General features: G+C 45.7%; 1 protein-coding gene across 1 annotated transcript in view; it reads left to right on the top strand.

Moving 5' to 3' along the window:
• Positions 1-15,415, top strand: part of AUTS2 (activator of transcription and developmental regulator AUTS2) — a 768,062-nt gene that overhangs the window by 197,288 nt on the left and 555,359 nt on the right. The window contains exon 2 of the mRNA XM_083875331.1: positions 10,770-10,979. Within this exon, the coding sequence (XP_083731457.1) occupies positions 10,770-10,979 (210 nt within the window). The remainder of the gene's footprint in view (positions 1-10,769; positions 10,980-15,415) is intronic.

Genomic DNA, 15,415 nt, shown 5'->3' with positions numbered 1-15,415 from the left:
TGAAGGAAATTCTCTTTTTTTCTGGTGTATGAGGTGGCTTGGCAGGGTGTGTGCCCTGAGATAAAACTGGAGAAAGCCGCCATCTCTGCTTTCCCCTGTTTATTTATTCATGCTGTGCTCTGTGCCCATTTAACTGGAGACTCTGTATTCTACACACAAATGGAAGGGAGGATCTGTTTCACCTCCAAGGAGCTGCTGCACGTACCTGGTGGGTTTTTGGGTGACCCCACAAAGACTTTGCAGCACCCACTGAGCCCAGAGCTGAAGCCAGGGTGTGCTGCCTTCACAGCAGTGCAGAAACACAGGTGGAACACGAGGCATTTCCCCAGTGCTGGGCACAGGGATTTTACCTTTGTACAGGAACAGCACAACAGTTCTGCTATTTATTTCCTCATGTACATGAGGGAGGACTCCTGAGATAGGAGCAACTTATGTCTCCTTTGTAAGTGGTGCGAAGGACAAGGCAATGATAAATCTTGTCTGTTATGCTAAGCTGTGCTTCTGAACTGCAGAGAGGGGGATTTGCCAGTGATCAGCACCGTACAAGAATGTAATCCCTCTGCTTTTTTGATCATCAAATTTATCTTCGCTCTATCTGCTTCCTTGGGGATGAATAAGCCAGCAAATGGAAAGGTTACATATTGCTCTATTTCTTAAACTTTTGTTCTTTGCTATTTTTCTTTTTCAGCCTGAATGCTAGAAGGTGGTTTCATTTGCAGATGGGGAGTTGAACCATTGTTTCTATTTCCCTCTAATTGCAAAAAGGTTCTGATCCTTTTCCTAATGAGGAATATTGTCAAGCTCACCTTAAGTGTTGCAGTCCTCAGGTCCTAGCTGAGCTCTCTTCCTCTCTCCTTATTCTCTAATCACTGTTCTTTCTCTTTAAAATCTTTCCTCCTCAGTCTTTTTGGCTGTATGCCACATGCCAAACAGTGGCAGAGTTAGGGATTTCCTAGAGAAGAAAAAAGAAAATCCAGAGGAATATGAGACAGTAGGAGCTTAGAAGACAGAAAAGCTCCTGGGTTGAGTAGTTCAAATTCTTGATGTACAAGATGAAAAGAGTTATTTTAAAATAGATTAACTTTTTCTTACGGCTCAATAATTACAACCCATTATTATGTGGAGATTTTTTGGTTGAGTGAAAAAACCTGCAGGTTGGATTACTCATGGATTGCACCACCTGCCATAATCCATGAGTAGTTCTGCTCATTCTGTCCTTTGCTCATTTCTGCGTTCTCTGTCCTGCTGCCTTGGCTGTGCAGAGGGATGTTCTGGTTTCCCTGCACTCATGTAAGGCTGCCTGTGTGATGCAGAAATGCCTGCCATGGATGTTTCCATTTCTCCCTAGAGCAGTTTCCTCGTTGTTTTTCCCTGGGTTTTCTCAGGGTGGTGTCTCTGTCTGGACTCCGGGTTTTCTCATCCAGCCTCGAGGCTGACAGGGCAGCAAAGCCAAGTGTGTCCCAGCCAAGTGCCTTTCTGTGGCCAGGAGGTTTGAGGGAGCATCCTGGGACCTTTGGGATGCACTGGACTTTCCTCGTGCTGCACCATCTTCCACAAGACAAGGAATGCAGAGGTGCTTCTGATTCGATTTACAAACCATAATACATTTTTTATGACTGCTGAGTGCTGTGCTAATGAATGGTGCCAGGGTGAGGCTGAAGTAATTTGTTTCCCAGTGCAGGGATAGCAAGGATGAGAGCTGTCTGAGCCCAAATGCATTTCTTGTAACCCTACAATAGGGGGGATACCCTTTAAATGTAAAATTTATTGGCCCACTAACTCCTTGCCTGGGTGTGTGGCCTGCCAACCCAAGTGCTGTTTGAATTATTCAGAGAACACAATATGTGTGGAGGGTGGAGGAGCCCACAGCCAGCTTTGTGCCAGCAGCTCCTGCAGTAGAATTGTATTTCCCTCCAGTGAAATCCCCTGGAATGTGTGTTTTGATCAGTGTATGCAAATCCTGTATAACTACAGATACAACCGTACAAAACTTTTCTTTTTGGGAGAAAGTTTGAAATTTTAAAATATTTTTTCCATTCTAAATGAGAAAAAAAGTGAAAATTAACAAAACTTAATGTGAAGAAAAAAATCTGGAAATTTTGGTGTAGAACTGAGGAGTTGTTCAATTATTTAGACATACTGAAATATTTGTGTTTCATATTATTCTGTGTAGTTCTTGATAACTGTTCAGTTGGGTTCCCTCCACCATGAACATCCCCTTTTCCAAGGATAAATATTCCTGGCCCTGCTGTGACCTGGACCTGCCCCTTGAACAGAGGCAAGGGCAGCTGTGGGAGATGCCAGTCCCAGCCTGTGCCCACAGCTGGATGTGCTCCTGCCCTAGCTCAGGGCAGTGCTGGGACCTGCTGCCTCCTCGGGCTCTGTGTCATCATGACTGTGCCACTGCTGTGTCACAGCACAGGGGACAAGCCAAACTCAGCACTGCTTCAGGAGCTGGCTCAGTGCTCCTCTCTCTGCCTCATCTCTAATCCTACCTGAGCAGTGCAGGAGCACTGGGCCCCTCTTCCCTGGCATGGAGATTTAAGGGAAGCATCCCTAGGGGCTCCTCTCCACATCTCCTTTCTATTTCTTTTCGTTCCTCAAACAAAGAAGATAAATACGAGCATGTGGCCCTGCTGCTCACAAGGGTGACTCAAGCACATTTATTTAAGGCTGTGAGATCACCCCAGGGCCAGTGGGAATCCCTTTCCCCTGGCTGCCAGGGCTGCAGGAGTGAGCAGGGCTGTGAGCTGGCGCAACACAGTGGGATGGAGGGGTTGGGACCTGTGCTGGAGCTGGGACTGGTTCTGCTCAGTCAGTCCTGCTCAGGGATGGGCTGGATTGGCAGTGTGGGCTGCTCTGCCAGGATCAGAGCCTGGAGGTGCAGGGACAACAGGTTCTCACTCACCAAAGGGGATTGGGAAGTTTGGAGAGTTGAGAGAACGTGGCTGAGATGGTGCCAGCAGAGGACACAGATCCCCTGCTGGGACAGACCAGGTCTCTGCTCTTTCAGCCTCACACAGGCAGCTCCAGGTGTGCTGGAGGTCACTGAGTCAAATCTGCAGCAAAGACATAACCTTGGACTTTGCTGGCCACTTGTGTTAGACGTAGAAAAATCTCTAGAGAAAACACAATGGGACTTTTAGGCTGGCAGAAGCTGCCTGGAGCCAGAGCTTCAAGATCTCTTGGCAGAAGCACACAGGCTGCTGGCTGAAGCAGTCAGAGCAGGAGCAACTGTGTGTACTTTGCCTTCCCAAAGCTGGGCAGCTTCAAGAAAAACAGTTCCGTGGCTCTGCAATCGAGGCTGGCATTGCTCAGCACTTCCTCAGCACCAGCTCCAACATGAGGCTGTTGCTACCTCAGGTTGCACAGGCTGCAGTGATTTCTTGACTGTTCTGCACAACTGTAACATGGTATGGCACAGTGTTTGAGTCTGTAACGTGGTATGGCAGTGTTTGAGTGACAAAAAGGAGAAGGGAGGGGGGAATGATGAGGCTGACAATACCATGTCATGTTTGAAAAACGTGAAATAAATGAAAAGCAATCAATTGCTCTGATGCTCATCTTCATGTATGACACCAGCTTTTGCCAGCTCGACAGCTGGCACCAGAGTCTGAGATTTCCTCTGCCTCCAGCTTGTATTTGCTGTGTGACATTGAGGGAGGCCATGGCACCACATTATTTTAGAAACAGCTCTTCCTTGTGTCCTTATAACACATGGTGCCCACTAAAGCCCAATTTTCAGGAGTGCTCAGCACTCCTGCAGCTGCTGAAATCAATGAAGGCTGTGCTTCATTAGAGAAAGTGCTCTGTGGAGCCAAATGCTTTGAAAAATCAAATCTCAGGTGTTCCCCAAAGAAGGCTTACAATTAGCAGATGTTTCTGACATAACGTGTCAGGACTGTTATTGCCACCTATAGAATGGGAATAGTGAAATACTTTTGGCAAAACCAGTGTAAAATAGGCCATGGGTATTTGTTGAGCATCTATCTGATACTATCGAGAGGAGCTGTACAGAAAAGCCCTTGAGGAAATTAATCATTGTGCATTCAGAGGAGGGTGTGAATGGAGTGTCAGTAAACAAGACCTAGGTCCACACATTGGACAAAGAGGAGCAAACAAAATCCTGAGTGGCTGCTCATTAGCTGAACACCTTCCATTCTGTGTAGGGAAATAGGAGCATGGGATCATGTAATTAAAGATTGTATCTTGGTGTGCATGCACAAGAGGCCTGTATTAAGGTGGTGGCTGCAGCCTTAATCCTGCCCTTTCATAACTTCCAAGCCCTTGACTTTGTAACCTCAATAATGTTGCCTTAATGTATTTTTGTGCGTAATTTAAATCGGCAGGGCCTGAAAAGGAGCCTCCTGTTTATCAATGCTATTGTTAACAAATGATTTGGGGATGGAAAATCAAAGCAATCTCTTTGCCACAGAGGTGCTTTCACACAACATATATGGAGCAGACAGCAACTTGCTCTGCTATTGTTTTCCTCCCTGTGCACCCACCCCAGTGTCCCCCAGCCTGGCACTGCCTTTAGTCCCCTCTCTGCTGCTCAACTCCTTTTGCACAACACTGAACCACTTTGTTTCCAGATTCCAGAGAGATGCAGGAGGGAACAGATTGCAGCTTTATGGAATCAAAGCAAACAAAACGAGATTAAACCTTTCTGTGGAGGCCTCGTGGCTTGAAGGAATTGCTGGGATTAGTGGATGGGTACTGTACCCAATCTAGTTGACATCACACCTCTCTTCACCAGTCCCTTGTGTTTTAAAATACCATAATAGTGACACTGAGAATCCTTTTCTCTTTTGCATTGTGCTTTACACCTGCCTTCCTTTTCCCCTGGCATTATTTTAAGAGTGTTTGCAATTTTTTTCCCCTAGATAAATAAATGCTTCTGAGAAACTAGTTGTTCATCAGAAGAATACACAGTACATTTAACTATTTTATCTGGAGGTAAATTAATGGCTATTATAAAGCATCTCATTTTATTTTCTGATTTTTAATTAGAGGGCCTGGTCAGTGCATTATTTTCAGACTTTTACATCTTGTTTCTGCTGGAATTAAAACAGCAAATTAAGAAACATGAGAGAGATATTGAAGATTTGAGGCATTTTCGTCCATCAGCAGTAAAAATTCTCCAATGTAACAGAAACACAGTAGGAGTTGATGGGGACTGTCAAGATGTGATGGCAGATTGGGTACCCTCAGATTAGCCTTGTTTCTGAGGGCTTTTGATTCAGTTTGTGCAGCTGTTGGTGCAGATTTGGGGTCAGTTTGGGCATGTTGCTGTCCTGAATTCCCATCTAAGGATTGCCCCTGTGTGATGCTTCCCTGTGAGGGTGGGCAGGCCCTGGCACAGGGTGCCCAGAGCAGCTGTGGCTGCCCCTGGATCCCTGGCAGTGACCAAGGCCAGGTTGGAGCAGCCTGGGACAGTGGAAAGTGTCCCTGTCCATGGCAGGGGTGGAACTGGATGGGCTCTGAGGTCCCTCCCAACCCAAACCCTTCTAGGATTCTGTGCTGGCCAAGCTGCAGGATTTCTCTCATCGGATTTCTTGCAAGCTGACCCTCTGTGCCCAGTGCAGTGGGTGAATGTGAGGGTGGTGGTTTTGCCATGGTTTCTGTGCTGTGCTGTTCCCTTTGGCTGTTTCTTGCTTCCCCTCATGTCCCGTCCTCCAGAGCTGACAGCAGGCTGAGGGGCTGGGCTGTCCTGGGCTCAGGATGGAACTGGGAAAGAATTTCAAATCGACTTTTGTAGCTACTGAAAATGTATTTTCTTTCCCCTTAATTGGCTTCTTCCTCCTGCACTAGTGTTCCCGATCAAATGTGAATTGTTTGTACCTTGAAAGGCTCCAGAAGTGCCTTTCTTAGAGTTCTGCTTGACAGGGACGTTGGGATGTCTGAATAGTGAACGGGGCAGACTGGCAGCTTCAGGCTTGGTTTTCTAAATATTTGTGTTTAAAGTGGAGCATTACATTGACATTTCATGACTATTTGACGTTTAAAAAAAAAAAAAAGGAAGTCTAATTTCTTTATACTTTGTTCTTGGAGTGAAGGATAAATTGTTGGGCTCTGATATAAAGCTGTAGAAGACTTCAGCAACAACCCGAGGAGCAAATAATTGGAATATAGTTGTAGATTGTTGCAACTGTAATTTGGTTTAACTAGCACTGCAGTGGAAACTACTCCTGTTTATAATAATCAGTTTTTAAAAGTTTTATTTTACTGAGGTCACATTCAGTGCAAATTCAGAAAATAAGTTTTTACAACACTGGAATTGTAATGCTAATGCACAAGGATGGTTTGGAAAGGTCAAGGCTTGAAATCCCTGAGCAGTACCTGAGATGTTCATGCAGAGACATTTCTGCAGTGTATTTGGTACACACTGCATTTACAGTGTTGTTTTTCATCCAGCATTCCCATAATAAAAACCTGTACTAAGGAGTGGAACAGAGTTATTCACATGTAGTTTTTACAGGGGCAGGAGGGAAGGGCAGTGATGGAGTGGCTCTGGGGTAGGTTCATGGGGGTGATGAGTGTACCCCACAAAGCCCTGCTCTGCTGCTACTGACAGTTTGATTTTTAATCAATGAGTTGTCATTTATGTAGCAAGAAGATGGACTTTGCTGAAATAAATGAGGCACAGCTGCCTGAAAGACCTGATGAGAATGCAGTGTGTCCTTCAAGCCTCCTACCTTGAGAAATGATCTGATGGAGCCAGGGGGCTGCTCCTGGGCTGGAGCTGTGTGTGCTGTCTGGAGCCAGGTGATTGCAGTCCCCTCTGGGCAGGAACCTGCTCAGCACCACAGGCCCTTCCCCACCAGGGCACCTGCAGCAGGATCAGCCTGATTAATGTGCCCAATAGAAATAAAACAAATGGAAATTTTTTTTAGATTATACCGTACACTCATAAATATTAATGCACTTCCATATTGAATTGCGTGTAATTACATATTTATACATTTAAGTCACCTTCCTGATACACTTAAGGCACTTTACTGATGAAAGATATCTCTGAAAGAGATGGTTTTAAACTGTGCCTAATATGTTTGTAGGATTTACTTAATAATGTGTGGGCTTGTGTGCTGGCAGGAGAGGAGAAAAACCTCCATTAGAGACTGAGAGTGTTCATGGGCTCTGGTGCTCAGGCTGGATCCATCCGTGGGCAGCTGCTGAGAAATACGTCTCAACATGAAATATTACTACATCTTCTTATCTATGGAGATAAGGTCTGTGCAGTCCTGTCACCTTAGAGTAATTACAGCTTATTACTCTAATCATGATGATGCCTGAAGTCTGTAATTAAGATTGTGCTGGCTAATGTACTAGCACACGGCGTGGTACAGCTATTGTCCTATCTAAACAAGGGAAAGATAAAAATGGGATGAGGGAGAAAGGGCAGCAAGTGGGGAAGTGATTTATGCAGGGCTGTGGTTCCCAGCCAAGTGCTGCCTCCACAGAGCCCAGGGGCTCCACGGGGCACAGTCTGACACAATCCCAGGCAGTTTGCACCCTCAAACACGAGAACACCCTGGGAGAGCTCTTTTCAAGCTACTTTTAATGCATCTTGTCTACCTGTGTCTAAGTTTTATTCTTTTATCATGTCCTCATCTAGTCTGCAGATGAAGAATTTAACACATTTCTATGTACATATTTATTTGTACATATTTGTATCTAGGCCAAGTTGTGTCTGTGTTGAAATCCATGAGAGGCTCTACCCCACAGGTCCCTCACAAAGGGTTTGATCCCCAGCACTCTGTAATTTTCCCCACAGTGGTGAAGAGCAAACAGCTCTTCTGGCAGAACAGGGTTGTCTAAACCCCAATCCTTATGGCTAAATTTCATAGCAAGCCCACCCACCAAACAGGATTTAGGCCCCTTTCACAAGTCAGGCACATCTGGAGCTCCTTGGCCTCTCTTTGCTTGTGAACAGAAGAGGGACATTCCTTAATTTTGAACATTCCTGCCAATCATTCCCTCTGCCTTGGAAGGTGCCTTCCAGTCTGGGGAAGCCTTTGTGGATTTGGTGTCCCTCATCTGTGCCATAGGTGTGTGAGCAGATTCCTTCCTCCCCGTTCTCCTGAGCTCCCTGTTCTTTAGGTGTATCTGACATTTTGTGGGGCCTCGTGCAGTTGTCTGGTACAAGGGCTCTGAGGAAGGGTCCTCCCAGGACCATCCACAGTGATTTGCTGACCTGACCCATCTCACACCCTCCTTAAAGATAATAGGAACAAGTTATTTCTTGATGGAAGTTCCTGGCCCCATTAAGCATTTTATAAGCTTCTGGAAGCCTGCCACTGTTTCATTTAGATCACTCACAGCTGGGGGAAAAAAATCCCACAAAAGCTACTTAGTCATTAGAAGAATTTTTTTTTCCAGAAAGTTTCCCCTTTGTTCACTCCTTCAGCCTTTCACATTTAGAGTGAATTCTCTTGAACAGCAAACATGAGTGCTGTGTTTTAACAGAAGTCTTTGCTGGTATAATGTTCTACTCATAAAACATTGGATATTTTTTATGCTGACCTGAAAAAAAGAGAATTGTTAGCAGCATGACAGCTATTCTAAGTTACAAATCAGTTCTACCGTAAAATATCTGCTATTTTATAACCTGCCCTTGCTGTCCAGGAGGTCCAGGTGTGTTTGTGGATGCTGTTGATGGGGAGCACTGGTGAAATGGTTACTGCCTCTGAGAATTTGCCTTCCTGCATTTATGTCGTGCAGCTAAACCTAAAACCTTCCTGGGAAGGGAGGCAGAAGGTGTGTTGAAAAAAGGGCTTGTTTCTGCTTTTAATTTCCTTGGGCAGCTCTGTAGGATCCCTCTGCTTGTGCACAAGGAGATCCCAAAGCATTCTTGGAAGATCATTGTTACTCCTGAGCTCTTTTTCAGTAGAGCCAGAGAGGGACCAGTGAGCAGACACGGGAGGGTTCTTAAATTACTAATCCTGTGTTGTAGCTAAGGATGCTCAAATTTTCTTTCATGAGGTTGGATAAGGCTCCAAACTTTTTGGATACAAATAACACTGTGAAGAAATGCCCAGGGTATCTCCTGTGGTGTCCTAGGTGAAGAAAAGGTAGAGAAAATGTCTCACAGCTTCTGTTCAGTACTCCCACCTTTAATGCCTGTAAAATCATTCCCTTTGCTAAATATCAAATTTGAACAATGACTGTCTCCAGTTTAATTAATCATCCATTGGTTTCAGTTATGAATTTTGTGAAGCTCTTGTGTTTTGGAAAGTCATTTAGGGAGCAGTCTTTAATTAAAGCCAAACTGCTTTTTTGCCTTTAGGCATGTTTTTTTGCATTAAAAGGTGCCATAATTCAAATTATATTCTCCTGAGCCTCAGCCTTTATGTGACACAGGGACCAATAGCCCTTCCTGCTGTCAGTTACAATATAAAGTGACTAGAAACAAGAGCTGAAAGGCTCACAAGATTACCCAGCACTTTCTGGTGGGCATGGAAGCTCCTGGCCCAAGCATCCAGGCACGTTGGGAGAGAGTGCTGCAAGCACAACCCTGATTTAATAACTTCCCCTCACAGGGCAGCACCAGCCCCCAACATGGGCAGCTCTGGGAGCAGATGTGACTCAGCACATTGCATTTATTGGATGCAGACTCTGCACTGTAATCAACATCTCAATAGCTTCTCATTCTTCTCTCCTAATGAATTCTCCAGCCTCCTCTTCCTCTGCCTTTAATTCTGTGCTGTTCAAAAAGATTCATTTCAAGTAACGTTTATCTGAAATGAAAATAGGGGTTCTGTGTGTTGCAGGTTATTTGTAAGAAAACAGCTGTGGGCTAAGTGACAAAACTCACATTTGTCACTTGTGTTACAAGAGTGGAGTATTTTTTTACAGACAGACATTGATTCTGGGGGTTAAAGGGTCAGTGACAAGGTTTTCAAACACAAGTTGCTTTTTTCGTGCACTTTTCACCCCTCTCCCTAAGATTTGGAACTCTCTGCTTAAGTCAGGCTGGAGGGAAGCACGCCCTGAAGGCAATGGAGATTCATTGGCCCTAATTGGATTTAGGTCATCTCATGCCTTGGCTTCTCAAATACAAGAAATAATAAGAATAAATATTGAAAAGTCAAGCATTGTTTAAATCAAAGCAGATTGTTAATTTAAGCATTATAAACAAATGCTGTCTTCTCAATGTGTGCTCTCTTGATACATGAGATGCCAATGAGAATTGAGGTTGACTGTATGAAGTCTCAAGGGGCATGTGTTTCCTTCCATGCACTCACTTCACGCTGCCAATTTTATTTAGCATTTGCCTATCTTTTGATTAAGAGGACATCAGTGAAGAGTGGGTTTGTTCCTTTTCTGGTGACTGCAGCGTTGCCCTGAGAGTGCTTTGCTGGTCACCTGGAACCAAACCAGAGCTGCAGTTTGACCACTGTGGGCCTGATATTTCTGGGTCTCAGAGATTTTACCTGCTGGCAGCTGCTAACTTTTTCCCATGGAAAAAATTGTCAGGAAAGCTTCTTTTCAAAACAATCTTGGCAAACAATTCTCCTTTCTCAAAACAATCTTTTTCCAGGTGGTGTTTTGCTGTTTCTCTGGTTTAACCCATGAGATTAGAGAGGTGTTGTTCCTATTCACCAACCATGTTCAGTCTGTATGGGAACACCTTATAAAAGATAGTAAGAATTAGACAATAAAAGCCTTTTTTCTGTGCTCTTTGCCTTCTGAAATATTTGGAGTCTCTCATCTTTCTTTTGTGTCCTACAAAGACAGACCACTGTGTTTTTCTCCTCCCTCTGCAGAAGGACGTAGCTCTGAAACCTCAGGAACGTGTGGAGAAGCGACAGAACCCTCTGGCCAAGAAGAAACGGGAAGCACTTACCAATGGGCTGTCGTACCTTCCAAAAAAGAACAGGCTCCACCACCACCAATACAGCTCCGACCGGGAAAATGACCGGAACCTGTGCCAGCACCTTGGGAAAAGGAAGAAGTTACCGAAGGGCCTCAGACAGGTGGGGGACAAGTTTCCTGCTGCGGGGAGGGAGGGCTCTGCCCGGTGGCTCATGGTATGTAGAAGCCAATTTCTCATTTTGTGCAATCGCTTGTTGTGATACTTTTGTGGTTGTTTTGTTCTCGGGCTCTTGAGTGCAACGTGGTGCAGTGTCCCACCACTGGCAGAGGTGGACTGAGAGGAAGATCAGGTGGTGCATTGGTGCTGATGTGATTAATAAATGTGGAAAGGTGGGAAGAGCTTTCCACAGACTGGCTGTGAGGCTGTCACGGCAAACAAATGGGGTCTCTGTGATTGCAAGGCCACCTTTTGTCCTATAAAGAGCTTCTTGTCTTCAGGCTTTGTACACAGGAGCAGAAGGGCCCCCTGAACATCCAGGGTGAGGAGAGGCAATTGCAGGAAGGACAGCTGTTAATCAAGGCAAAGCTCTAAGACTGATTGGAGTGCAAGGAGCTCATTTGTGAGGTGTCAGTGGTGCTGGTGTCTGCTCCCCTGGGTTATAGATCACCTGCCCTAAGTGAGAACTTCTGCTTTCCCAACAGTGGTGGAATTGAGCAGGCGACATCCAGGATTGCAAAGCTTGAGGCTGAAAACATTGGATTTGTCTTCATGACTGTGCAGTGTTGTGTTTGTTGTGTTTTTCAAAGAAGAAGGTGTGACAGATGTGAATTCCATGATGCTGATAATAGTACATAGTTGTAGTGACTAGGTCAGCTTTTGCCTGTATTTGAGTGATATTAATGGTTCTTGAACAAAAATTTAAACGTTTAATGGGGATGGTTGATATTCATGGAATCAGTTTTCATCCTTGTTTAGTGCAAACCAAACCTTGCTTTGCAGAGAAACTTGTAGCAAATAGTGAGAATTCACTGCTTCTCATTTTGTGAGTTCAGGGAGATGGAACATTAAGGATGACAAGTATGCTGAGTTGTATTCAATTTTGATATGCAGAGTTAGAGAAGCTGGAAAGAAATAGGGTTTTGTGATAATTTTGAAGCCTATATGTTAAGCTGTATATAGAAATATAGTATGAGATTATCCAGTACTTTAGCAGAGCAAAGAAATTGTAAAATGCCTGTTCTACACCACCAGCTGTTAAAGGTGTTTCTTCTGATTTAATTTTACTTGGTATTTCAAAGGAAGGTGGGAAAAACTCTTCAGGACAGTTGATGCAATGATTCCATTATCAGTAGATATTGAAGGTTGCTGTGTTTCCTTGACTGTTTCCTGTGGTCTCTGCTCTGTTTGGTCTGTCAGATGTGTCTGCTTTGGGCAACAGAACTGACTGTGTGCACTGTGAACTCTCCTAGTGGGGCCTAATCTCAAGGGGAACCTTTCTGCCCAGAATTTCATCTGTGAAGGAAATTTGCCTCCTTGCTGATGGAGATTATTTGTGAGGTGGTGTTTTTGGGAATGAATATGCATTGGCTTGGAAGGTATTGAGTTGACAGATGTCATGGAAAATGCTTTTCCTTTGAGCTGATAAATCTGAGTCCTCTGCTTAATTCCTAAGGCATAAGAGTGAGAGGAAATAAAGTATCTTGCTCAGTATAAATGTAATACACTTGATAGGGGTAGAGCTCCTCAGATAAGAACATTTAAATCTTATGAACAGTGTAGGTGCTGACAAACATACACAGCTTTGGCACTTAACTTGGAAAAAGATGTCATGGAAAAGACTGCAAAATTTGAGTTTTGGGTAAGCATTTTCTGACCTCTTTCAAGACAAATGGTGAAGAGCACAAAAGGAGGAGGAGGTTGATAAGTTCTCAGCATGTTTTTTTTCTGATCATGTTACACTTTTCCTCCTCAAGTGACTCTTGTCTGCACACCTTGGGTTGCTTTCCCCACCCAGGTCCATCCCACTGAATCCCTGGGCTCCTGAAGGGGAAATAGATTTGCTTGTCAGCTTTCTCAGAGGGCAGTGAGCCAACAACTGGGGCCACTGTGCTTCGTGTGTGACATAGCAGCAGTGTCTGGGGCCACTCAAAGTTCAGGAGGCTCCTGCATGTATACAGTGCCCTTGCTATATTAGGGCTTTATATTTGATACATAAACAATTTATCCTGCCTCTCCTGTCCCTGGGGGAATCCTGCACTGTCACCTGTGATTACTGTAACTGGATGGCAGGATGCAATCTCAGAGCTGTCACATAAGACCTTGGCTGCAGTCTGTCCTTGCTGGGAAAGGTTTTATACCTGGAGATCTTGTTCATAGTTTTTCCAGTGGTTGACAGTCCTGTTGGATATGCTTTCCTGTGAAATCTGTTATCTGCTAGAAGTAACTCTCACTGCAGGATTTAGGGTATGAAGCTCCCTTGTCAAACAGATTTAGTTGAAGTCAGCTATTGAAAGCATTGCTAATTAGTTTTCAGAGAAAATCCTTGCAGTATTCATGCAGGTATTTATCCAGCTCTGCTGAAATGCCTACAGGTTTATTGAAATCCAGAAAATGTGAAACTGTAGGTTAATTAAGGCTCATATTTTACTAGCGAGAAGACTTTTGAACTCTGCTTTGTGAGCTTTTATAAATGTACTTATTAAATGCCTCAAGGAAATTTTAGTTGGCGTTAAGCAAACATAAGACTCATCAGAATATTTCTCCAGCGTTTTAAATTTAATTTCCTTTACGTTAATTGGTGATGGCATGTTTTTATGTGCTTTCTGTAAAAATCATTTGGAAATCTTAAAGTGAACATTTTTAAACTAGTAAAAGGGTGACAAACACTTTTAAATAGGTTTTAATGAGATTTTATTCCTCGAGGTCTGAGCACAGTGGGCCATACTGGGAAACAATGAGCTTTCAGGGCAGAAGGAAGGTTGAGAATATTTTGATAATGAGGGGGAAGGATCATTTCTCTTTGTTCAGTGGGTGTGTGATTTGACTTTTGCTACCTGCACTATTTCCTTCACTGGTTTTCCTCATCTGGTAGGAGGTTCTTGCGTCTTCTTGTAGAAGAGGATCATCTCTGGTCATGCCTCTAAACCAGCAGTGTGTGTACTGGGCAAGGGGTGCCTTGGCTGGCTCATGTGTGCACCAGAGCCAGAAGCTGCTGGGCTCTGCCTTCACCACCTGATTCCAGAGACACTTCCAGAATATCAAATCCCAATCCCAGATACTGCAGGAGTGCAGGGAAGGAGACAAATGGCAGTAAATAGGAGGTGGATGATAAATAGAGGGAAGAAAACTCACGATGGAGAAATGAATTAGGAGGTAAATTGTAATGCGATCAAGGAAAAATGAGAAGAACAGCAGCAGAAGATACACTGCTGACTCTGGCAGTCCCCAGCTACAACTGTTATAAACCATTGGCTTTCACCTCGTAGTCCATTACATGAATCAATTAAAGGGAGGGAGGGAGGGGAATGTTGAAGCTGTTCCTTCTCAGAATTAAGTCCATGATCTCTTTGGCAGTCTCAGCCTGAATCTATGCATCTTAAACTTGAGGCTGCTGAGCCTTTGGGTGGCTGATGTGGACAGCCATCCTTGTCTCCTGCCATTGTTGTCCCCCGCCATCGTCACTTGGGAGCCCGATGTGGTTCCTCGTGTTGATTCAGTGCCAGCAACTTGTCCCTGGTACAGAGGTGTTGGTTGTGCCTCAGTGCAGCAGAGCAGTGGTGCAGAGGGTGCCATCCCCATGTGCTGGGCAGGGGCTCAGCAGTGCTGTGGCATCCCCATGTGCTGGGCAGGGGCTCAGCAGTGTGTGACACTCCCGTGTGCCGGGCAGGGGCTCAGCAGTGCTCACATCCCCGTGTGCCGGGCAGGGGCTCAGCAGTGTGTGACACTCCCGTGTGCTGGGCAGGGGCTCAGCAGTGCTGTGGCATCCCCATGTGCTGGGCAGGGGCTCAGCAGTGCTCACACCCCCGTGTGCTGGGCAGGGGCTCAGCAGTGTGTGACATCCCCGTGTGCCGGGCAGGGGCTCAGCAGTGTGTGACACCCCCGTGTGCTGGGCAGGGGCTCAGCAGTGTGTGACACCCCCGTGTGCTGGGCAGGGGCTCAGCAGTGCTCACATCCCCGTGTGCCGGGCAGGGGCTCAGCAGTGCTCACATCCCCGTGTGCCGGGCAGGGCACTCAGCAGTGCTCACATCCCCGTGTGCCGGGCAGGGCACTCAGCAGTGCTCACATCCCCGTGTGCCGGGCAGGGCACTCAGCAGTGCTCACATCCCCGTGTGCCGGGCAGGGCACTCAGCAGTGCTCACATCCCCGTGTGCTGGGCAGGGGCTCAGCAGTGTGTGACACCCCCGTGTGCCAGGCAGGGGCTCAGCAGTGCTCACATCCCCGTGTGCCGGGCAGGGGCTCAGCAGTGTGTGACACCCCCGTGTGCTGGGCAGGGGCTCAGCAGTGCTCACATCCCCGTGTGCTGGGCAGGGGCTCAGCACTGCTGTGACATCCCCGTGTGCCGGGCAGGGCACTCAGCAGTGCTCACAGCCCCCTGTG

Source organism: Zosterops lateralis, assembly GCF_965231275.1.
Source record: "Zosterops lateralis genome assembly, chromosome: 19".
NCBI classification, from domain to species: Eukaryota; Metazoa; Chordata; class Aves; order Passeriformes; family Zosteropidae; genus Zosterops; species Zosterops lateralis.
The sequence above is the reverse complement of the archived record's forward strand: the minus strand, read 5'-3'. Positions and strand labels throughout refer to the sequence as shown.